General features: G+C 40.1%; 2 protein-coding genes across 3 annotated transcripts in view; both read right to left on the bottom strand.

Moving 5' to 3' along the window:
* atf7a (activating transcription factor 7a) overlaps positions 1-16,527 on the bottom strand; it is a 52,783-nt gene extending 36,256 nt beyond the window's left edge. For both annotated transcript variants that reach the window (XM_014135742.2, XM_014135739.2), the window contains exon 1: positions 16,505-16,527. The gene's annotated coding sequence lies outside the window, so the exon portion shown is untranslated. The remainder of the gene's footprint in view (positions 1-16,504) is intronic.
* A 5,492-nt stretch (positions 16,528-22,019) lies between these two features.
* Positions 22,020-26,286, bottom strand: asb8 (ankyrin repeat and SOCS box containing 8). Its single transcript, XM_014135737.2, has 4 exons — positions 26,090-26,286; positions 25,106-25,327; positions 24,708-24,812; positions 22,020-24,317 (listed from the first exon to the last, which is right to left on the bottom strand). Exons 2-4 carry the CDS (start codon positions 25,232-25,234, stop codon positions 23,682-23,684), a joined length of 870 nt encoding a protein of 289 aa, XP_013991212.1. The 5' UTR covers positions 25,235-25,327; positions 26,090-26,286; the 3' UTR covers positions 22,020-23,681.
* Between the last annotated feature and the right edge of the window lie 370 nt (positions 26,287-26,656).

The following is a 26,656-nucleotide window of genomic DNA, read 5'->3' on the forward strand; positions in this document are numbered from 1 at the left end:
GTAAACGGAATAGTTCACAAAATTGCATATTTGTCTCCTTACCATGTAAGCAGTGTATGGACAAGATATGACAGCAACCCATGCTTTGGTTTTGTTTACCTGGCCACTGTTTCAAACGCTTACTTTTTTGCATTTGTGTGACAAATCCAATGTGTGGCACAAGGCAAATGGTACCACAGGAGGTTGGTGGCACCTCAATTGGGGAGGACGGGCTCGTGATGCCATTCCATTCTCTCCGTTCCGGCCATTATTATGAGCCATCCTCCCCTTAGCAGCCTTCTGTGAATGGAACCTATATTAGCATTTTCACGCTTAATTGAGTTACACAGCACATTTTAAGATTCTTCATTTGATTTAGACATGAAGCATGAAAATGCTAATATAGGTACCATTGACTTGCATTGGATTTGTGCCACAAATTCTAAAAACTTTGCCTTTGAAACAGTGGACAACAAAACCAAAGCATGGATTGCTGTCATGCCTTGTCCATAGACTGCTTACAGGGTAAAGAAACCAATATGTAATTTTGGTGAATTCTCCCTTTTTACAATTTCTTGGGAGAGATTTTTTTTTAAATAAAAATCCCCTGAAACAACACCATCTAGTGGTCATAACCTGGTAATATCAGGATGTAGGATGTGATTGTCGTGGGGTGTGGCAGGAAGGCCGTGGATAGCTTTTGACTATTTCTTTGGATTCCTCATGTCTAACTCATAGCTGTAAAAAAAAGTTTGGTCCAAATCAGATGTTAGGTACTATATTTATTGAATATTAAATGAATTCTATAAATTATAATGACCAATTTGTTTGCGATCAATAAGAAAAAATAAATCAGAGATGAAATTATATTTCAACAAAATAAATGTTGCAGAAAGACTAATTGTATCTGTGTTTCTACAACAGAAACAATTTCAGAACAAGCAAAGATTGTGGGTGTCTAAATCTTCCTTCTTGTGCATTTTGAGCTAAAACGCCTCCACATAAATCCTTTTCATTATATCCATTTCAGACATGCGATAGCCTACATATGAGTCAGACTCAGAGTCAGTCCACCCATCTATTTAAGCTTCCATTCATCCAAGGTGACATGGAAACATCAAAAGAAGTCAGCGTAGCCAGTGGGCCCTATTCCAATCGCTCTCTCGGAGCCTGCCGGCAATGTCCCCGTTGCTGTTAACTTGGTCTGTGTCCCAATTCCCAAATGGCCAGGGGAGCGAGCAGGTCGAGCGGGTCTCTGTCTATAATCAGCTACAGGCCCGCAGTGTTTGATGCAGCCTGCTAGGAAACTAGCTAAACAAACTGTATTAATAGTTCTCTCTGCCTGCAGCCAGGGAGCCAAAGGACTCAGGAATCTACAGGGCTAGAGTTGCCAGGGTAGAGGAGACCCCACAAAAGGCTTTGAGGGAGGGAGAGGGGAGAGATGGGGGGGGGTAAGACACAGAAAGAAAGAAAGAAAGAAAGAAAGAAAGAAAGAAAGAAAGAAAGAAAGAAAGAAAGAAAGAAAGAAAGAAAGAAAGAAAGAAAGAAAGAAAGAAAGAAAGAAAGAAAGAAAGAAAGAAAGAAAGAAAGAAAGAAAGAAAGAAAGAAAGAAAGAAAGAAAGAAAAAAAGAAAGAAAGAAAAAAAAAAAGAAAGAAAGAAAGAAAGAAAAAAAGAAAGAAAGAAAGAAAAAAAGAAAGAAAGAAAGAAAAAAAGAAAGAAAGAAAATAAAATAAAAAGAAAGGTGTGGTTTGCTGTGTGTGGTGGTCATGTATCGGTTGACTCACGGGGACTTTACTGTGAGATCAAAGGGTATTTGGTAGCTCAAACAGGACATGACCAATGATGTATATAAACCCTGGTTTGCTGATCCTTTGTATTGGCCATTGAGAGGCTTTGAAGCCACAGGTCGGCCATATTGGCACTCCCCAGTAGGAGCAGTCCTCCAAAGGAATGAATGGAATTCTACGGTATATAAATGAGATGTTTCGTACACAAAAAGTATTCGTTGTAGTGGTGTCAGTATCATTAATAATCTAAAAAAGTATACTTTAAAAATGAAAATGTTTTAATATATACTGAACAAAAAATAAACAACATGTAAAGGGTTGGTCCCATGTTTTATAAGCTGAAATGAAAGATCCTCGAAATCTTCCATCCCCACAAAAAGCTTATTTCTCAAAAATTGTGTGTACAAATTTGTTTACATCCCTGCTAGTGAGCATTTCTCCTTTGCCAAGACAATCCAGCCACCTGACAGGTGTGGCATATCAAGAAGCTGATTAAAACAGCATGATCATTAACACAGGTGGTCCTTGTGCTGGGGACAGTAAAAGGCTACTCTAAAATGTGCCGTGTTGTGACAACACAATGCCACTGATGTCTCAAGTTTAGAGGGAGAGGGCAATTGGCATGCTGACTGCAGGAATGTCCACCAGAGCTGTTGCCAGATAATTTAATGTTCATTTCTCTACCATAAGCCGCCACCAACGTTGTTTTAGAGAATTTGTCAGTACATCCAACCGGCATCACAACCGCAGACCAGGTGAAACCACGCCTGCCCAGGACCTCCACACCTGGCTTCTTCACCTGCAGGGTCATCTGAGACCAGCCACCCGGACAGCTGATTAAACTGTGGGTTTGCACAAACAAAGAATTTCTGCACAAACTGTCAGAAACCGTCTCAGGGAAGCTCATCTGCGTGCTCGTTGTCCTCACCAAGGATTTGACATTACTGCAGCTCAGTGTCGTAACCAACTAAAGTGGGCAAATGTTCACCTTTGATGACCACTGGCACGCTGAAGAGTGTGCTCTTCACAGATGAATCCCGGTTCAACTGTACCGGGCAGATGGCAGACAGTGTATGGCGCCGTGTTGGCAAGCAGCTTGCTGATGTCAATGTTGTGAAGAATGCCCCATGGTGGCAGTGGGGTTATGGTACGGGCAGGCATAAGCTACAGACAAGAAACACAACTGCACGGTATCAATGGCAATTTGAATGCACAGAGATACCGGGACAAGATCCTGAAGCCCATTGTCGTGCCACTCAGCCGACGCCATCACCTCGTGTTTCAGCATGATAATGCACAGCTCCATGTCGCAAGGATCTGTACACAATTCCTGGAAGCTGAAAATGTCCCAGTTCTTCCATGGCCTGCATACTCACCAGACATGTCACCCATTGAGCATGTTTGAGATGCTGTGGATCAACATGTACGACAGTGTTTTCCAGTTCCCGCCAATATCCAGCAACTTTGCACAGACATTGAAAAGGAGGGGGGACAACATTCCGCAGACCACAATCAACAACCTGAAATTCTATGCGAAGGAAATGTGTCGCGCTGCATGAGGAAATTGTGGTCACACCAGATACTGACTGGTTTTCAAAACCACGCCCCTACTTTTTTTTAAAGTACTCTATATATAGTGTGTGGACACCGATTCAAATTACTGGATTCGGCCATTTCAGCCACACCCATTGCTGACAGGTGTATAAAATCGAGCACACCGCCATGCAATCTCCATAGACAAACATTGGCAGTGGAATGGCCTTACTGAAGAGCTCAGTGACTTTCAACGTGGCACGGTATTAGGACGGTGCCACCTTTCCAACAAGTTAGTACATAAAATGTCTGCCCTTATTAGAGGTGCCCTGGTCAACTTTAAGTGCTATTATTCCAAACTGCCTCTGGAAGCAACGTCAGCACAAGAACTGTTCGTTGGGAGCTTCATGAAATGGGTTTCCATGGCCGAGCAGCCGCACACAAGCCTAAGATCACCATGGGCAATGCCGAGCGCCGGCTGGAGTGGTGTAAAGCTCGCCACCATTGGACTCTGGAGCTGTGGAAACGCATTCTCTGGAGTGATGAATCACGCTTCACCTGACAGTCTGACGGACGAATCTGGGTTTTGGCGGATGCCAGGAGAATGCTACCTGCCTGAATGCATAATGCCAACTGTCAAGTTTGGTGGGGGAGGAATAATGGGCTGGGGTTGTTTTTCATGGTTCGGGTTAGGCCCCTTAGTTCCAGTGAAGGGAAATCTTAATGCTACAGCATACAATGACATTCTAGACGATTCGGTATTCCAACTTTGTGGTAACAGTTTGGGAAAGGCCCCTTCTGTTTCAGCATGACAATGCCCCTGTGTACAATGCGAGGTCCATACAGAAATGGTTTGTTGAGATCGGTGTGGAAGAACTTGCCTGCACAGAGCCCTGACCTCAACCCCATCTAACACCTTTGGGATGAATTGGAACGCTGACTGCGAGCCAGGCCTAATCGCCAAACATCTGTGCCCGACCTCACTAATGCTTGTGGCTGAATGGAAGCAAGTCCCCCGCAGCAATGTTCCAACATCTAGTGGAAAGAAAGTCTTCCCAGAAGAGTGTAGGCTGTTATAGCAGCAAAGGGGGAAGCAACTCCATATTAATGCCCATGATTTTGAAATGAGATGTTCAATGAGCAGGAGTCCACATACACTACATGACCAAAAGTATCGGTGACCAACAGATTTATATCTGTATTCCTAGTCATGTGAAATCCATAGATCAGGGCCTAATGAATTTATTTCAATTGACTGATTTCCTTATATGAACTGTAACTCAGTATGTTTAAAAAAAATTATCTGTGTATTTAAAAAAAAGTATATATATATATATATATATATATATATTTAGCTCACATAATAGGCATATAATTTTAAAAGTATTTAAAAAAAAAGATACAACATGCAATATTGCCTTGTTGCTAAAATACTAATAGTTCACCTAATTTCAATTTATGTGACAAAACAAGCAATTGTGTAGAGCAGGTTTTCCCCAGGGGTACGCGCAATATTGTCGGAGGTACGCCAATTAAAAATGTGATTCACATTTAAAAATAATAATTTTGAATTACATTTTTTCCCCCCCACATTTTCAAACAGTACATTTATATTTTCCAACGGGGCTATACATTTGGGTGAGGTTTTTCTCTCGCCTGAGTAGCCTCGTTTCACTACCAAAACTAAAATCAAACCATCTAGTGTTGAATGAAATAACAAGACAATGTCAAATACAGGTAGCCTTGTCAAATAATTAACAACCAATCACATTACTCTCTCCCGGGAATTCCACTAACGGTCCGTATGTAGCCAAACGTAGCTGCTGCTCATTCCGTTTGCAAAAAGAAATGATAAATGGTTCAAAAAAAGTTAGACCCGTGTCCATAGACACACACACATACCAGCTCTACTGGTAGTACTGCTACGACCAGCAGTACTACACCTGCACCTGTCGACGACACAAGTTGTTCAGCTTCCACAAGCACATCCAATGCTAACATCAGTAATTCTACATTTGTTGTTAGCCAAGCTAGCATGGACACTTACAGTTGTGAATCTGACGCAGCCAAAGAGCTACTGCCCTTTCACCCAGGAAAGCACCGGACAGGGACGCTGGACAATCGAAGAGGCAGAAATATGATTTGGGGTTCACTTATACATTGGGAGTAGTGCCTTTCCTCAGCCACAGTGTGTTATATGTGCAAAAGTACTATCTCACAACTCGATGAAACCTTCACTCTTGTGCAGACATTTAGAAACAAAACATGCCAATTTGGGAAAAAAAGCCACAGGAGTTTTTTGAGCAAGAATTAAGATGACTTTCGAGTAGTAAGACATGTATGAACTGCAACAGATACCATTAATAATTATATGGTGATCTACCGAGTGGCTAGGACAGGCAAGCCCCATACTATTGTGGAGGACTTAATTCTTCCTGCTGCCGCGGATTTGGCTAGGACAATGCTGGGGGAAAAGGCCAAACAAACTATACAGACAATGACTTCATCAAACAACACTGTTTCACGATGCATCAGTGTTTTGAAACAATTACTGCTTCGCATACAAGCCAGTGAATTATATGAGTTACAGCTGGATGAGTCAACAGATGTGGCGGGCCTGGCACATGTCCATTGTGTTTATGGGGGGGGGGGGGGGGTCAATTAAGGAAGACATCCTCTTCTGCAAACTACTGGAAACCAGGACAACAGGAGAGGATATTTTTAAAGCACTGGACAGCTTTGTGACATCAAATGGACTTTGGTGGTCAAGATGTGTTGGTATCTGTAATGATGGTGCAAAAGCCATGACAGGGAGACATAGTGGAGTGGTAACGCGCGTGCAAGCAGTTGCTCCCAACGCCACTTGGATCCACTGCAGCATCCACCGAGAGGCTCTTGCTGCCAAAGGAATGCCTGACAGCTTGAAAGATGTTTTGGACACTACAGTGAAAATGGTTAACTTAGTTAAAGCAAGGCCCCTGAACTCTCGTGTATTTTCTGCACTATGCAATAATATGGGCTGCGACCATGTAACGCTTTTACAACATACAGAGGTGCGCTGGTTATCAAGGGGCAAAGTATTGACAAGAGAGACAGGCTTACAGTTGTCTTTACTGACAATAATTTTTACTTGTCTGACCGCTTGCTTGATGACGAGTTTCTCGCCTGAATGATCTGAATCTAGGATTACAGGGACTCTCTGCAACTATATTCAATGTGCAGGACAAAATTGAGGCTATGATTAAGAAGTTGGAGCTCTTCTCTGTCTGCATTAACAAGGACAACACACAGGTCTTTCCATCATTGTATGATTTGTCTGTGCAAATGAACCCAAGCTTACAGACAATGTCAAATGAGATATAGCGAAGCACCCGAGTGAGTTGGATGAGCAATTACGCAGGTACTTTCCCGAATCGGATGACACAAACAACTGGATTCGTTATTCCTTTCATGCCCTGCCTCCAGTCCACTTACCGATATCAGAACAAGAGAACCTCAATGAAATTGCAACAAGCGGTTCTGTGAAAATGTAATTTAATCAGAAGCCACTGCCTGATTTCTGGATTGCGCTGCACTCAGAGTTTCTTTCCTTGCCAAATCGGGCTGTTAAGACACTGATGCCTATTGCAACCACGTACCTATGTGAGAGTGGATTCTCGGCCCTCAATAGCATGAAAACTAAATACAGCATAGACTGTGTGTGGAAAATTATTTAAGACTGAGCCTCTCTCCAATACAACCCAAAAGTGCATCCTTTCAAGCACAACTTTCTCATTAACCTGTGGTGAGTTATTCACAATTTTCGATGAACAAAAAGTTTTATATGTAAGATGGTTAAATAAAGAGCAAAATTATTGATTATTATTATTTGTGCCCTGGTCCTATAAGAGCTCTTTGTCACTTCCCACGAGCCGGGTTGTGACAAAAACTCACACTCATTCTTATGTTTAATAAATGTATAGCATAGTGTGTGTGGCAGGCTTACAATGATGGCAAAAAACAACATTTGAGAGTGTGCTGACCCTGGTGCTAGAGAGGGTACGCAGCTGGACTTTGAATGTTTGAAGGGGTATGGGACTATAAAAACTTTGTGAACCACTGATGTAGAGAATCATTGTACCATCTAAACCGGAGTAAAATATATTTTCAATAACCTAAATTATTGTATTTTCAGCTGATGTACAAAACTGAAGACGCAAACACTAAACATAAGAACGGGAAGAATAGAAAATCTACACATTATAGACTTGCTTTCAATAAGAATGACAGATCCATAACTGACATTTCTATGTGAATTTGGTCGGGGGTTGTTCAAAAAGTTGCATATTGCAGCTTTACGGTGTCTGTAATATAATAAATATGGCAAAAACAAAAATGTAGACATTAATAAATTCATTTCTATAGCTTCCAAAATATATGTTTTAACAATCATGGGGGAATGCCAAGATGGAGGCATGGTGGCTGCAACACAGCGCCTCTATCAGTCATCTAGTATATACGGTGCATTCGGAAAATATTCAGACCCCTTCACTTTTTCCACATTTTGTTACGTTACAGCCGTATTATAAAATTTATTAAATGAAAGTTCCTCAATCTACACACAATACCCCATAATAACAAAGCAAAAACAGGTTCGTAGAAACTTTTGCTAATTTATAAAAAATACAAAACTGAAATATCACATTTACATAAGTATTCAGACCCTTTGCCATGAGACTCTAAATTGAGCTCAGGTGCATCCTGTTTCTGTTGATCATCCTTGAGATGTCTCTACAACTTGGAGTCCACCTGTGGTAAATTCAATTGATTGGACATGATTTGGAAAGGCACACACACACCTGTCTATAAGAAGGTCCCACAGTTGACAGTGCATGTAAGAGCAAAAACCAAGCCATGAGGTCGAAGGAATTGTCTGTAGAGCTCCGAGACAGGATTGTGTCGAGGCGCAGATCTGGGGAAGTGTACCAAAAAATGTCTGCAGCATTTAAGGTCCCTAAAAATACAGTGGCCACCATCATTCTTTAACGGAAGAAGTTTGGAACCACCAAGACTCATTCTAGAGCTGGCAGCCCGGCCAAACTGAGCAATCGGGGTAGAAGGGCCTTGGTCAGGGAGGTGACCAAGAACCCGATGGTTACTCTGACAGAGCTCCAGTTCCTCTGTGGAGATTGGATAACCTTCCAGAAGGACAACCATCTCTGCAGCACTCCACCAATCAGGCCTTTATGGTAGAGTGGCTAGACGTAAGCCACTCCTCAGTAAAAGCCACATGACAGCCCGCTTGGAGGACTCTCAGATCATGAGAAACAAGATTCTCTGGTCTGATGAAACCAAGATTAAGCTCTTTGGCCTCAATGCCAAGTGTACCATCTGGAGGAAACCAGGCGCTGCTTATCACCTGGCCAATACCATCCCTACGGTGAAACATGGTGGTGGTAGCATCATGCTGTGAGGATGTTTTTCAGCGGCAGGTACTGGGAGAATAGTCAGGATCGAGGGAAAGATGAACGGAGCAAAGTACAGAGAGATCCTTGATGAAAACCTGCCCTAGAGCGCTCAGGACCTCAGACTGGGGCAAAGGTTCACCTTCTAACAGAACAACGACCCTAAGCACATAGCCAATACAATGCAGGAGTGGCTTCGGGACAAGTCTCTGAATGTCCTTGAGTGGCCCAGCCAGAGCCCGGACTTGAACCCGATCTAACATCCCTGGAGAGACCTGAAAATGGCTGTGCAGCGACGCTCCCCATCCAACCTGACAGAGCTTGAGAGGATCTGAAGAGAAAAACGGGAGAAACTCCCCAAATACATGTGTGCCAAGCTTGTAGCGTCATACCCAAGAAGACTCGAGGCTGTAATCGCTGCCAAAAGGTACTTCAACAAAGTACTGAGTAAAGGGTATGAATACTTACGTAAATGTGATAAGTTTTTTTATTTAACACGTTCAAATGTATAAAAACCTGTTTTTGCTTTGTCATTATGGGGTATTGTGTGTGTGTGTGTGTGTGGGGGGGGACAATTTAAATACATTTTAGAATAGGGCTGTAACCTATTTTTATTTTTTTTTCAAAGTCATGGGGTCTGAATACTGAACGCACTGCATATAAATCATTGGACAGGACAGGATGAGGTGCTAGCGGCCTCAGTTGCAACCCTGTGAGGGTTGACTAACAAGAGAAATCTAGGCTGCTGCCTGGAACACATGAAACCCTATACGCTCGCGCGTCTGCATAACTGCCCAGGTCCTTAAGCTAAATCCATGGCAGAGCAGACAGACAATGCAAGACAAACGATCCACCAGCGAAACACTTGAATGTCTATTTATTAGATGGATCATCAGCTTTTGAACGGAAGGGAATGGGTTGTATGGCCCAAGTTGTTTTGATGCCAAAACTACAACGCTTACACGAGACAGACTTGTCCAATAACCGAAACATTTGATCTCTGTGTTATGAACAACTGGTAGGCTGCATCTGGGCTATGAACTTTAAGGCGGTTTTAACTAGAGGTCGACCGATTAATCTGAATGGCCGATTAATTAGGGCCGATTTCAAGTTTTCATAACAATCGGTATTTTTGGACACCGATTTGCAGATTTTTTTATATATATATATATATATATATATATATATATATATATATATATATATATATATATATATTTTTTTTTACACACCTTTATTTAACTAGGCAAGTCAGATTAAGAACACATTCTTATTGTCAATGACGGCCTAGGAACGGGGGTTAACTGCCTTGTTCAGGGGCAGAACAACAGATTTTTACCTTGTCACCTCTGGGATTCGTTTTTGCAACCTTCCGGTTACTAGTCAAACGCTCTAACCACCTGCCTTACATTGCACTCCACGAGGAGCCTGCGTGGCAGGCTGACTACCTGTTACGCGAGGGCAGCAAGAAGCCAAGGTAAGTTGCTAGCTAGCATTAAAATTATCTTATAAAAAACTATCAATCTTAACATAATCACTAGTTAACGACACATGGTTGATGATATTACTAGTTTATTTCACGTGTCCTGCGTTGCATATAATCGATGCGGTGCCTGTTAATTTCTCAACGAATCACAGCCTACTCCGACAAACGGGTGTTGATTTAACAAGGGCATTTGCAAAAAAAGCACTGTCGTTGCACCAATGTACCTAACCATAAGCATCAATGCCTTTCTTTAAAATCAATACACAAGTATATATTTTTAAACCTGCATATTTAGTTAATATTGCCTGCTAACATTAATTTCTTATAACTAGGGAAGTTGTGTCACTTCTCTTGCGTTCCGTGCAAGCAGTCAGGGTATATACAGCAGTTTGGGCCACCTGGCTCATTGCGAACTGTGTGAAGTCCATTTATTCCTAACAAAGGCCGTAATTAATTTGCTTGAATTGTACATAATTATGACATAACATTGAAGGTTGTGCAATGTAACAGGAATATTTAGACTTAGGGATGCCACCTGTTAGATAAAATACGGAATGGTTCCGTATTTCACTGAAATAATAAACGTTTCGTTTTTTAAATGATAGTTTCCGGATTCGACCATATTAATGACCAAAGGCTCGTATTTCTGTGTGTTATTATGTTATAATTAAGTCTATGATTTGAAATTTGATAGAGCAGTCTGACTGAGCGGTGGTAGGCAGCGGCAGGCTCGTTAGCATTCATTCAAACGGCACCTTCGTGCGTTTGCCAGCAGCTCTTCGCAATTCTTCAAGCATTGCGCTGTTTATGACTTCAAGCCTATCAACCCCCGAGATTAGGCTGGTGTAACCGATGTGAAATGGCTAGCTAGTTAGCCGGTGCGCGCTAATAGCGTTTCAAACGTCACTCGCTCTGAGACTTGGAGTGGTTGTTCCCCTTGCTCTACATGGGTAACGCTGCTTCGAGGGTGGCTGTTGTCGATGTGTTCCTGGTTCGAGCCCAGGTAGGAGCGAGGAGAGGGACGGAAGCTATACTGTTACACTGGCAATACTAAAGTGCCTATAAGAACATCCAATAGTCAAAGGTATATGAAATATAAATCATATTGAGAAAAATAGTCCTATAATTCCTATAATAACTACAACCTAAAACTTCTTACCTGGGAATATTGAAGACTCATGTTAAAAGGAGCCACCAGCTTTCATATGTTCTCATGTTCTGAGCAAGGAACTTAAACGTTAGCTTTTTTACATGGCACTTTTACTTTCTTCTCCAACACTTTGTTTTTGCATTATTTAACCTGTCTGGGCTAGGGGGCAGTATTTTCACGGCCGGATAAAAAACGTACCCGATTTAAACTGGTTACTACTCTTTCCCAGAAACGAGAATGTGCATATTATTAGTCGATTTGGATAGAAAACACTCTGACATTTCTAAAACTGTTTGAATGGTGTCTGTGAGTATAACAGAACTCATATGGCAGGCAAAAATCTGAGAAAATTCCAAGCAGGAAGTGGCCTGTCTGCAAATTTGTAGTTCTCCCTTTGCTTCTCTATCGAAACTACAGTGCCTGTGGGATTATGTAGCACTTTCTAAGGCTTCCATTGGCTCTCTAAAGCGTTCAGAAAGCGGATTGACGCGTCTCCTGTCTCTGGGCAGATAACAGGAGCACAGTTTGTCAGTGGACTGCCTGGTGGCTAAGAGATTGGAAATGCGCGTTCACGAGACCTCGCCATTTTTTCTCTTCCTTTTTGAATGAATACAGCATTGTCCGGTTGGAATATTATCGCTATTTTACGAGAAAAATACCATAAAAATGTATTTTAAACAGCGTTTGACATGCTTCTAATTACGGGAATGGAACATTTAGAAAAAAAATTGTCTCGAAATGCGCTCGCGCGTTACCCTTTGGATAGTGACCTGAACGCACGAACAAAACGGAGGTATTTGCACATAACTATGGATTATTTGGAACAAAAACAACATTTGTTGTGGAAGTAGCAGTCCTGGGAGTGCATTCTGACAAAGAACAGCAAAGGTAATCCAATTTTTCTAATACTAATTCTGAGTTTAGTGAGCCCCGAACTTGGCGGGTGTCAAATTAGCTAGCCCTGTGATGGCTGAGCTATGTACTCAGAATATTGCGAAATGTGCTTTCGCCAAAAAGCTATTTTAAAATCTGACATAGCGATTGCATAAAGGAGTTCTGTATCTATAATTCTTAAAATAATTGTTATGTATTTTGTCAACGTTTATCATGAGTAATTTAGTAAATTCACCGGAAGTTTTCGGTGGGAATACAATTTCTGAACATCACACGCCAATGTAAAATGCTGGTTTTTGATATAAATATGAACTTGATTGAACAAAACATGCATGTATTGTATAACAATGTCCTAGGAGTGTCATCTGATGAAGATCATCAAAGGTTAGTGCTGCATTTAGCTGTGTTTTGGGTTTTTGTGACAAATATGCTTGCTTGAAAAATGGCTGTGTGGTTATTTGTGTCTATGTACTCTCCTAACATAATCTAATGTTTTGCTTTCGCTGTAAAGCCTTTTTGAAATCGGACAATGTGGTTAGATTAACGAGAGTCTTATCTTTCAAATGGTGTAAAATAGTCGTATGTTTGAAATATTGAAATTATAGCATTTGAGGTTTTTGTATTTCACGCCACGCTCTTCCACTGGCTGTTGAATAGAGTGGGACGCTAACGTCCCACCTAGCCCATAGAAGTTAAACCAAATTGAACATGTTTCATTATTTATTTGAGGCTAAATTGATAGTATTTATGTATTATATTAAGTTAAAATAAGTGTTAATTCAGTATTGTTGTAATTGTCATTATTACAAATACATTGAAAAAAAAAAACATTATAAATAAATAAAATATACAAAATATTAAAAAATACAAATATATATATTATATTTTTTTTAAATCGGCTTTTTTCGGTCCTCCAATAATCGGTATCGCTGTTGAAAAATCATAATCGGTCGACCTCTAGTTTTAACACCCTGTATTTAATGTACTTTCATTCGTTTTGTTGTTGTTGAGTAGACCAGACAGAAAGCACATAAATTCTTAGTCTGGGATCTAAAACGGAGCAAGTAATGAAACAATGGTGAATCGGAGCTAATCACCTGCCATGTGTTCTTGACACTTTCATGGATGAATACACAAGTGTAAATCCAATACAGAAAAATATACATAATGTATAACATTTGATATAGCATTTCGGAATTAAAATACAAACAACAAAAACAGGGGCTGTATGTACCAAGCATCTCTGAGTAGGAGTGCTGATCTCGTTCCCTTATCGCTCAGTGGGCTGTCAATTAATTCTGACAGAAGAATGTGATTGGTTCATGACGATTCCACTCAAAAAGATGGGGAAAGTTATAGCTAGCGAAAACTCCCAGTGCTAATTTCGTACATCTCCCAGATGATTCCCCCTGAACATAATCTTGGTGATAGTCTTGGAGATGCATATATTTTTTTTTAAATAGACAAGTCAGTTAAGAACAAATTCTTATTTACAATGACGGCCTACACCGGCCAAACCCGGGCAACGCTGGGCCAATTGTGCGCCGCCCTATGGGACTCCCAATCACGGCCGGTTGTGATACAGCCTGGATTCAAACCAGGGTGTCTGTAGTGACGCCTCAAGCACTGAGATGCATTGCCTTAGACAGCACCACAGATATAACACTACACCAATTAACTTCGATTTGATATCTTTATTAACTTAGCAGACAACCAAACAAATACTTGTGAATATGGAGGCATCACAGAACCAGACAAAGTCCCAGACATGGACCCTCAGATCCTCAAAAAGTTATACAGTTGCACCATTGAGAGCATCCTGACTGGCTGCATCACAGCTTGGTATGGCAAGTGCTTGGCATCCGACCCCAAGGCGCTACAAAGGGTAGTGCGTACGGCCCAGTACATCACTGGGGCTGAACTCCGTGCCATCCAGGTCCTCTCTACCAAGCGGTGCCAGAGGAAGGCCAAAAATGGTCAAAGACTGCAGCCACCCAAGTCATTGGCTGTTCTGCACGGAAAGTCTGAGACCAAAAGGCTCCTGAACAGCTTCTACCCCCATGCCATAAGATTGCTGAACAGTTAATGAAATGCCTACCTGGACTATTTGCATTGACCCCCTTTTTTTGTTGTACTGACATTCTTGTACTGGCTCCAATGCACACTCACTGCACTCTACCCACACACACTACACTGACACTCATAAAACATGCACACAGATGCACACAGACAATTTTTTGGTTATTACATGATTCCATGTGTTATTTCATAGTTTCTACAATGTAGAAAATAGTAAAAATAAAGAAAAACCCTGGAATGAGTAGGTGTGTCCAAACGTTTGACTGGTACTGTATGTGTAGATATGAATAGGAATTTATATACACTGAACATAAATATAAATGCAACAATTTCAAAGATTTTACCCTGTTAGAGTTCATTTAAGGAAATAAGTCAATTTTTTATTATTCAACCTTCATTTAACTAGGCAAGTCAGTGAAGAACAAATTCTTATTTACAATGACGGCTACCCTGGCCAAACCCGGACGACACTGGGCCAATTGTGCGCCGCCCTATGGGACTCCCAATCACGGCCGGATGTGATGCAGCCTGGATTCAAACCAGGTACTGCAGTGATGCCTCTTGTACTGAAATGCAGTGTCTTAGACCACCGAGCCACTCAGGAGCCTCTTCAAATAAATTCATTAGGCTCTAATCTAAGGATTTCACATGGCTGGGGATACAGACATGCATCTGTTGGTCACAGATACCTTAAAAAAAAAGTAGGGCGTGGATCATAAAACCGGTCAGTGTCTGGTGTGACCACCATTTGCCTCACACAGAGCAACACATATCCTATCTGGTGGACCTTCCTGCTGTCAGCATGCCAATTGTACGCTCCCTCAAAACCTGAGACATCTGTGGCATTGTGTTTTGTGACAAAACTGCACATTTTAGAGTGGCCTTTTACTGTGCCCAGCACAAAGTGCACCGGTGTAATGATCATGCTGTTTAATCAACTTCTTGATAATCCATCCACCTGACAGGTGTGGTCTATCTCGGGAAAGGAGAAATGCTCACTAACAGGGATGTAAACAAATTTGTGGACAAAATCGGAAATAAATAAGCATTTAGTGCTTATGGAACATTTCTTGGATTTTTTATTTCAGTTTATGAAACATGGGACCAACACTTAACATGTTGCGTTTATATTTTAGTTCAGTATAGATATCAATACAGATAACAATATTATCATAATCTTAGACTAGGATGAGGCATAGTTATTATAACAGTGTTATAAATATATGGCTGAAGTTAAAGTCACAACTGGCAATAGAATGGAGGATTGTATATGTTGAGGAATTTGAATCTCACAGTTTTTAAAGAATCAACTATACTGTAATTTATTGCAGGTTATTCTTTCAGCTACACATGGTGTGTGGATCGCTTACGATGATGGAGAAAACTTATTGTTAGCTAAAGTTATGAAATTCTCTTCTCAATAAGCAGAATCTAAATCATCTTCTCAAGAAGCAGAATCGCAATGACTTAACTTCTGCTAAAAGTTGAAACCATCAGACGTCTGGCTAAACTAGGTGTCTAGCCAAATTAGCATGCTAGCTGAGACACGAATACCCTTAACACACACAAGACCTGCCTTTTCCCGCATGAGACCGCCCTTTCTTTTCATGGATTGGCTACCAACATGTCAATCACCATGATCTCGTACCCTTATCGCTCAGTGGGCTGTCAATCATTTCTGACAGAAGAATGTGATTGGTTCATGACGATTCCACTCAAAAGATGGGCGTTTTCGCTAGCTATAACTTTCCCCAGTGCTAACTTCGAACAGGCCGCTACCACAGCCAGGGAAAAGCAATGTGCAGTACTAAAACCTCATCAACAACAACGAACTTCATGCATGACAACATGAGCATGTCATATAGTCGTGTAGCTTTGCTGATAAATAATTAGTTGACACTTTAGTTAACTAAATACTAACCAACTTGTTAGCTAGAAAGCTAAAATAGGCACTCGAGTGCGAGCGAGAAGACAGACCACAACAGTTCTGTCAACTAACGTTAATTGTCCACTCAGATTTCATGGCCGACAGGACAACGATAGAAACGTACACACTAACTGTAACGACTTTCAATACTTCTGTGTCACATTTTCATCGGAATTACGCATGGATTGTACATTTTGACAATGATATACTGTTTACAAACTCACCGTTGCGCCCCTCTCTCTCCCTCTCCTCTTCTCTAGTCTTGGAATTTGACACTCCCCTCCTCCTTGAATCATCGCGAGGTTCTACGTCGAGGTCTTCATAGTCATTTTACTCATATAATAAAAAACAGCGTACGGAATTTACTTTTTAAAAATTCAGTAGCCTAGGCCTATTTCAAAGCTTTTTATGTATTTTTTATTTTACATACGCCTACATTAATTATTTTAAGATGTAGTAGGGGTGCATACAAAATGGTATAATATTTTTCCCAGGGGCCACATATTCTATTCTATTCACCCTGTGTAGCAGATGTTTGAAGTCGGGTGTCATAAGCCTACCATATTTCTGACTGTGAACACAACACTGAATTTCATACTCGCATTGCTCATACTTACAACAAACAAACAGGCACCTTTGTTTTGCAGCTGTTTTGGTTACCTCAATAAGCTGTTTCTGGAATGTGGCGATGAAATACATGAGGTTTGTCTGTCTATCTCCTTCTATATAAAAGAATAGATACTGTCTGTTTCTGGGAAAGGGAATGCTTAGTGCACAGTGTAAAGCTTTGTTTGTAATCCATCTAAAGTTGTTAAAGCTATAATAGAATGGAATATAATAGAAGCTGGTCGCTTTAGAAGCTGTCCGGTTCCAAATTCTTAGTTTAGAACCGTTCACATGAAGCAGGTATTCAATTCAAGATGCAACATAAGAAACTGGTTAAACAGTACACTGTACACTACCAGTACACTATACTCTCTCCCCAAGGACACCACCCAGCAATGAGTGTTGCTCATAATTATTGCTAACATCACATTTTCAGCTCATTTGTTTTGTTTGCCAACTGTGTTGTTCCAATATTCTGCATCCTGACTGAGCCAGGAGTCTGTGGACAAGGAAGCTATGTCTTCATCCCAAATGGCACCCTATCTCCTATACAGGGCACTACTTTTAACTAGAGCGCTATTGGTCCCTGGTAAAAAGTGAAAAAAAGGGGAAAAGGGTGCCTTTTCGAACTCAGACTTTGTAATGAATTATTTATCCAGTCCCTAAGATCACAGCTTGCATAACCACCACTGGCCTGGCCGGCCTCCAACCTTGGGCATGTGGAGCCACATAACTAGAATGATTCTAGAGCTAGAATGACCCCAGTTTATTATATTGCTATGTGTAGAAGGAGCACTGTTGTGAGGGATTGTTACAACAACGTTTTTCATTTCATTTTCTCTTAACATTTTTTCTTTCTGTTTTACATTTCCAAGCCTGATATATGAGTGAAAATCCTGATATTTTTAAGGCTTGAAAAATGAACACCAGAGTGCAGTACAGTACCAGTAAAAGGTTTGGAAACATAATTTAAGAGTTTTTCTTTATTTTTTACTATTTTCTACATTGTAGAATCATAGTGAAGACATCAAAACTATGAAATAACACATATGGAATCATGTAGTAACCAAAAAAGTATATTTTGTGTATATTTTATATTTTGGATTCTTCAAAGTAGCCATCCTTTGCCTTGATGACAGTTTTGCACACTCTTGGCATTCTCTCAACCAGCTTCACCTGGAATGCTTTTACAACAGTCTTGAAGGAGTTCCCACATATGCTGAGCACATGTTGGCTGCTTCTCCTTCACTCTGCGGTCCAACACATCCCAAACCATCTCAATTGGGTTGAGGTCGGGTGATTGTGGAGGCCAAATCATCTGATGCAGCACTCCATCACTCTCCTTCTTGGTCAAATAGCCCTTACACAGCCTGAAGGTGTGTTGGGTCATTATCCTGTTGAAAAACAAATTATTTCCCCACTAAGCACAAACCAGATGGGATGGTGTATCGCTGCAGAATGCTGTGGTAGCCATGCTGGTTTTAAGTGTGCCTTGAATTCTAAATAAATCACTGACAGTGTCACCAGCAAAGCACCCCCATACCAACACACCTCCTCCATGCTTCACTGTGGGAACCACACATGCAGAGATCATCCGTTCACCTACTCTGTGTCTCACAAAGACATGGCGGTTGGAACCAAAAATCAGAAATTTTGACTCAACAGACCAAAGGACAGATTTCCACTGGTCTAATGTCCATTGCTCATGTTTATTGGCCCAAGCAAGTCTCTTTTTATTATTGGTGTCTTTACTAGTGGTTTCTTCACAGCAATTCGACCATGAAGGTCTGATTCACGCAGTCTCCTCTGAACAGTTGGTTAAAATGTTTCTCTTATTTGAACTCTGTGAAGCATTTATTTGGGCTGAAATGTCTGAGACTGGTAACTATAATGAACTTATCCTCTGCAGCATAGGTAACACTGGGTCTTCCTTTCCTGTGGCGGTCCTCATGAGAGCCAGTTTCATCATAGCGCTTGATGGTTTTTGTGACTGCATTTGAAGAAATTTTCAAGATTGACAGACCTTCATGTCTTAAAGTAATGATGGACTGTCATTTGATCTGTTCTTGCCATAATATGGACTTAGTCTTTTACCAAATAGAGCTATCTTCTGTTAACCACCCCTACTTTGTCACAACACAACTGTTTGGCTCAAACGCATTAAGGAAAGAAATTCCACAAATTAACTTTTAACAAGGCACACCTGTTAATTGAAATGCATTCCAGGTGACTAACTCATGAAGCTGGTTGAGAGAAAGCCAAGAGTGTGCAAAGCTGTCATCAAGGCAAAGGGTGGCTACTTTGAAGAATCTCAAATACAACATATAATTTGATTTGTTTAACACGTTTTTGGTTACTACATGATTCCATGTGTGTTATTTCATAGTTCTGATGTCTTCACTATTATTCTACAACATAGAAAATAGTTGTTTTTTTATTAGAAAAACCCTGAAATGAATAGTTGTGTCCAAACGTTTGACTGTTACTGTAGTTGAAATGTACATTAGTATTGAACATTTACACTAGCACTAATGTGAAGAAAATCCAGTCATTGAACAGATGTGAGTGAATGATAACTACTGTATTGTACAGTTTTTAAGGAATGTAGTGTGAGAGAGTGCTGAGAGGGGGCCTTCTTCCTCTCTGTGTTGCTTTAGTTTCCTTCCAGAAATTCTCCCCCATTATTTTTGGTTTCCACTAGCTTCTATAGCCACCACATTAGATTCCAAAGCCAAAATTGGAAAGATGCTTGATATTTTTGGTCTTAATTTATGGTTAGGCATAAGGTTAGCAGTGTGTTTAAGGTTAGGATTAAGGTAAAAGTAATAATAATAATGTAAGATGATCAATTGTAGAAATGGACAGGGTTTATGAATTTGTGGCTATAGAAGCTAGTGACAAACCTTTTTTCTCTCCCTGGGAAACGAACATCCTGTCTGTGTCGGGATATGGGGCCAAAATATAGCATTAGAAATATCTTGAGACAATACCTAAGTAACTCAACAAAGGATTATTATTGAGTGGTACTTTTGAACCTGCTCATATATCATCAAAGGGGAAGCAGCCAATTAAAACAAAGGGGATTTGAAATGTGTCCAATTGCTTTGTGTTTTTCCCAGTGACGATAAAGTTAAAAATTAGAGTGGCAGCCACTGTAAATACAGATAAACAGTGAAATATATGTTGTTTACAACAATTCAACTGTCACGTCTTCAGTGGTGCCACACCAACAATGGCATACAAGAGTACACTGTATTATCCTGTAAATAGGATGTTATTTTGACAGAAGTTGTATACAATCATTTTGAGTTCAGTATATACTTCTCAAGATGTTGTTAAACCAATCTTTCTTTCTTGTCATGATATTTTCCCAATAACACAACATTACTGAAGATTATTAACAAGTTTTTCAATGCAATACTTAGATCTCCTGCTATTGAAGCAAAAACTGATTTATACAATGCCTTTAGAAACTATTCACACCCCTTGACATTTTCCACATTCTGTTGTGTTACAGCCTGAATTTTAAATAGATTAAAGTGAGATGTTGTGTCACTGGCCTACACACAATTTAATTGTCAAAATTTAATTGTTTTTAGACATGTTTACAAATGAATTAAAAATGAAAAGCTGAAATGTCTTGAGTCAATAAGTTATGACAAGCCTAAATAAGTTCAGGAGTAAAAATTGCATAGACTCATTCTGTGTGCAATAATATTGTTAAACATGATTATTGAATGACTACCTCATCTCTGTACTCCACACATACAATCATCTGTAAGGTCCCTCAGTCGAGCAGTGAATTTCAAACACAGATTCAATCACAAAGACCAGGGAGGTTTTCCAATGCCTCGCAAAGAAGGGCACCTACTGAAAGATACAAAATGTAATTTCAAAAAAAAGCTGACATTGAGCACGGTGAAGTAACGAATTACACTTAGGATGGTGTATCAATACACCCAGTCACAAATATATAGGCGTCCTTCTTAACTCAGTTGCCGGAGAGGAAGGAACCCACTCAGGGATTTTACCATGAGGCCAATGGTGACTTTAAAACAGACAGAGTTTAATGGCTGTGATAAGAGAAAACTAGGGATGGATCAACAACATTGTAGTTACTCCACAATACTAACATAAATGACTGAGAGAAAAGGAAGCTTGTATACAATCCAAATACTTCAAAACATGTATCCTGTTTGCAATAAGGCACTAAAGTAAAACTGCAAAAAATTTGGCTAAGAAATTAACTTTATGTCCTGAATATAAAGCGTTACATTTGGGGCAAATCCAACACAACACGTCACTGAGTACCACTCTCTACATTTTCAAGCATAGTGGTGACTGCATCATGTTATGTGTATGCTTGTCATTGGCAAAGACTGGGAAGTTTTTTTATGATAAAAATAAACGAAAGAGTTACGCACAGGCAAAATCCTAGAGGAAAACCTAGTTCATTCTGCTTTCCAACAGACACTGGGAGACAAATTAACCTTTCAGCAGGACAATAACCTAAAACACAAGGCCAAATATATACTGGGATTGCTTAATAAGATGTCATTGAATGTTCCTGAGTGGCCTAGTTACCATTTTTACTTAAAATTGGCTTGAAAATCTATGGGAAGACTTGAAAATGGTTGTTTAGCAACTTGACAGAGCTCAAAAATATATTAAAAGAATCATGTGCAAATATTGTAAAATCCTGGTGTGCAAAGCTCTTAGAGAGTTACCCAGAAAGACTCACAGCTATAATCACTGCCAAATGTGATTCTAACATATACTGACTCAGGGGTGTGAATACTTATGTAAATGAGACATGTATTTTCATTATTAGCAAACATTTCTAAAAACATGTTTTCACTTTGTCATTATGGGTTATTGTGTAGATGGGTGAGAATATATATATTTTTTAAATGTTTTATTAATTTGGATTTCAGGCTGTAACACAACAAAATGTGGAATAAGTCAAGGGGTATGAATACTTTCTGAAGGCACCGTTGCACACTAAAGACTCCTGCTGGACAATTTCATAATTGCATGTGATGAAACTACATGCACATGATAAGTTGTTGCCAATATCCCTACTGGAGTTTAGTGTCTAAACTAAAATAACATAAAAACAACAGAGATGCGGTACATAGTATAAGGGAAGGCATTTACTTTTTTTTCATTATTTAACAGAAAAATGCACTTTGTAGGTTTACATTGGTGTCTAAGAGAACCAAATTAACTATCAATGTTATGCATGTACACACCTGGCAAACAAGCAAACAGAAACAAGCACATTAAACTACTGTCAAAAATGTGTCACTTGAGTTTCACTACAAACTAAAGTACATTGGTCAAAGCTTCTATGGTTTATATATTTTAAATACAATAAAAAAAACATCCAAATTCATGCCACTATGACAATTTCTACTATTACTGAAAGCTTTTGCCTAAAATAAACAATTTTGAAAAAGACCTTTATGTGGTTTGCTGGTTACATTGTTTATGGTCACATTTAAATCTGTTGTGCACAAAGTTTTGGACCAAAAAAAAGCACCATGGAAAATCCTGATGTAAAAATTACAAAATAAAAGTTTACCTAGTCTCTACAGAAAACAAAATATCTATGTATTCTTCAATAGCTGGCTGTACATCAGCATACTTCAACTAAAATAAGCCAACGTAAGCTGTACCTTTTCCATCCAAAAACATGTATAGCTAACACAAATAGCAAATCACATTTTCACACTTATAAATTTGACAGGCTGGCATATCCATATATTTAGCCAAGGTAGCAGGGTTGGGGTCAATTCAGAATTTCTGAATTTAATTAAATTCAACCCACGAATTGAAATCCGAATTCGCCACACTCGACAGAATTAAAGTAGAATTTAATTAAAACCAATTCAAACTTCTCATTCCTTTGATAAATATTTTGCCAGAAGCATCTGCCACCTCTTACTGAAGAATAGATACCATTTCAAATATTTGCTTTATTATTTAATTTATTATTATAACTCACAGATGTTTGTATTTTTGTCATGAGATGTTCTGAGTGGTTGAGCTAATGCATTCTGGAAAACATTTTTATTTTATCTAATAACATGTAAGTGAATGTGAATTATTATAGACATTATACTTAATTTAATTCAAATTCTGCTTCCTGTGGGGTGTGGCCAATTCAAATTCAAGAATGGAATTAAAGACCAACTCGCAACTTAATTCAGAATTGACCCCAATCCTGCCAGGAAGTTCTATATGATACAGATTTTGTATAACAGTCACATATCTGTTAATCAACATTATGTAACAACATTACCTGGCACATTTATCTCTATAATATATTAGTGATTTTAATTATGTAATCTACAATTTTTTATTATTTTGTAACATGAAGAGTGATTATACTCAGTTATTATGAAATGCAACATTGAATGAAATGCAATTCCATATTTTACACTATGTTTTTTGGGATTGCAAGGCTGATTCTGCAGACCCACTGACGGAGAGGGAAGCACTGAGAAAAAGCGAATCACTCAAATTTTACACACACTACAACCACATAAGAACTAAGTACTTCCTCATCTCAGTGTGACCTTTTGGACTGCCTACAACACCTCATACTATCTAGAATCAACATCATTCCTCATTAAGGAGAAACGTTGTCAGAATATATGCATCAAAACTGTTAAATAGGTGAGATAGGTGCGTGCAACTCTGAGCTAATTTGAGCTAAGCACAGATTTCCAGTCTGAATACGATCGATAGTGATTACACATCCTGTCACCTCTAGTCCCACCCCCTGTAAGTTCAGTCTCTCAGCAATAAGTACTCTTTGACCGACTCTGGTAAAGGCAGATCTTTGACCGCAGTGGGGAGGAATCTCACCCCCAGGCTCTGTCTGACAGCACACCGTGACAGGGCGCGTAGCGTTGGTGCTTCAGCCACCATACTGGTCAGCTTGGCCAGGAGCTGGGGATCCTTACTGAGCTCCCTGGGTAAGGTACCATCTGCCCGGCGGATCTCAAACCTCCCCGCCGCCTTATACAGCAGCTCCAGACACTCCTCCTCCTGCTCTGCCCCCAGGCCCCTGGCAAGTAGGGCCACCAGGCGAGAGATGGGTGTCTGGCCTTTTAGGTTAGTAACATGGACCTGGCCTCCGTATTCTAACAGAACCCTCACACTCTCTAGGTTGCCTTTCATGGCGGCCCAGCTTAACGGAGTGTCATTGTTGTAGTCCCGTGCGTTGGGGCAGGCACTGCTCTCCAGCAGAGCCCTGACGCACTCAGGGTTGTCCTTGAAGGCAGCCCAGTGTAGCGGGGTGTCCTTGTTGCCGTCCAATGCATTGGGCTGGGCCCCGTACTCTAGGAGCAGTTCCACACAGCCCTCGTCCTTCTCTGCTGCGTAGTGCAGCGCCGTGCGGTTGTAGCCGTCCAGGGCATTCACCTGAGAAGACAGGTAGGGGATTCCCAGAATACAATAAAACTTTGTTAGTCCATTTGAGAAAGGGAGAGAGAGCGTGGTTTATTTGACAACTGGAGGCATTACATAGTAACATATAGCAGCTATTATAGACCTAAGTTCACAGATAAGAGATTCACTATTATTTTCTGAGATTCAGGTGAAGGGGATTCAAGTGGGAGTAATCAAGAGCAGGTTAGACGTATCGATGACTGCAGCATGTACAGTATAAAAAATATTACCTCAGGATGTTTAACTTTTTTCTTCTTTTTTTTTTTTAAACATTACAACATAACACCACTAGCTAAGCAAGTAGCTAAACCATTTCAAACAAAGTTGGATGAGTGAGAGTTAAAAACATGCCACCATACATACCTCTGCTCCTTTCTCCAACAACAACTCGACACAGTCGGCATCCGCCACCATACAGGCACAGTGCAAGGGCTTCAGAGTGCCATGCATACGGTTCACATCAGCTCCCTGAAGGTAGACATGCAATTATGTCATGTTCAACAGTATGCAAAATATGAATAGATACCATAAACAACAAGTCATATTCAACTGAATAACATCAGGCACTCAAAATTGTGGCATAGTTAAAAGATAGCTATGAAACTACAAAACATCGACACAATTAACAATGTGCAGAGAGGATGTGAGGTTGAGGGAGTTCTTTTACTACAAAGAAGTCAACTCTGGGACACAAATTAGATAAGTACAGTGGTGTTTGTGTTAACATTTCATCTCTACAGTTCAAAGATAAGCCAACCTACCCTTCGAATAAGATCCTCCACATTGTCGTGTGGGAAAGAGCGAATGGCAGCAATGGTGCGGATGAGCCGCTCAGACAGGGAATATTTACTTTGAATAGATTGCATGATGTACCACATAGTAGAGCTCATGTGGAGCTGAGGAACATTGCACCCAGGCTGGGGTGCACTGACGCCACACCACACTGTGTACAACACCTGGCTGGCCAAGTTGGAGTTAAAGATCTGAAACCAAACACAATGTTGGTGTTATTATGGTAAAGAATTACAGGTGTTCACTTTGGAGAGACATGCTTGTTTTTAGCTAGGTCTACTATATATTCTAGGAGATCAATTACGTGCATGATGCATAAAACCATCAAAGGGTATGGAAATCCCCCTTTGGTGAATTTGTAATGTGACGTTGACTGACAATGACATTATGTGCATCAAATAATAACAACTCTCTTTTGACACCCGCCCGCACAAACTGAATGGCTACTACTCTGTACACGAGAGCTATCATTTCCCAACCTAGCAAAAGTGTTTTTAGTTTTACCTGTGCATCATTTGGCAAAAAGTAGAAACTTTGCAATTTAGATTGTTAGGTTAAAAGGTAACGTTAGCTAGCTAGCCTGTTAACCAGCTGTTGCAACACGTCAACTAGCAGCTAATGCTGGCTACTTAGTGGCAGACTACTAGTTAGCTAACTTACTTGCATTAGCTAAGTTACCGATATATAAACAATACAATTCTTATCCATATTTGCAGTTGCTAACCAAAACACAATTTAGCTTAACTAAATGTCGCGACCTCAGCAGCAGTAACGTTAGCGAGCTAGCGTGCTAATCGGCTCGCTGTTTTCCACTCCAAATGACAGTTCGCGCTAGCAAAGATGACCAGTATTATACATTTTATTGAATGTGAAGAATGTCTAAAATATTTCCATAGCTTGCTTTAAAATTCAAGTTGCATCGTTGGTATGTCGATATTTTGGGCCCTACATACCGTTTATGGTCCACAGTTTCAAGGAATGCGCTGTCCAAGCTTGACAAAAACATGGAAACGGCAACGTCATTTAATTTGCTGCGAAAACATGCGACTGGGCTACGCCCACAAAATATCAGCGGTGGAAAAAGGACCCAGTTGTCATACTAGACCAGAGTAAAAGTAAAGCTAACTTAACAGAAAATGACTCAAGCAAAAGTGAAAGTCACCCAGTAAAATACTACTTGAGTAGAAGTCTTAAAAGATTTGGTTTGAAATATATTTAACTATCGAAAGTAAATGTATTTGCTAAAATATACTTAAGGAAAAGTATAAATCATTTCAAAATCCTTATAGTGACGGCGCCATTTTGTTGTTTTTTAAAATGTATTTATGGATAGCCAGGGGCACACTCCAACACTCAGACATAATTTTCAAACGAAGCATGTGTGATTAGTGAGTCCGGGGACTCACTAAACCAGGGATGTTCTCTTGATACCTGCGTGAATTGGACCATTTTCCTGTCCTGCTAAGTATTCAAAATGTAACCAGTACTTTTGGGTTTCAGGAAAAATGTATGGAGTAAAA

This window comes from Salmo salar, chromosome ssa13 (genome assembly GCF_905237065.1).
Source record: "Salmo salar chromosome ssa13, Ssal_v3.1, whole genome shotgun sequence".
Classification (NCBI taxonomy): domain Eukaryota; kingdom Metazoa; phylum Chordata; class Actinopteri; order Salmoniformes; family Salmonidae; genus Salmo; species Salmo salar.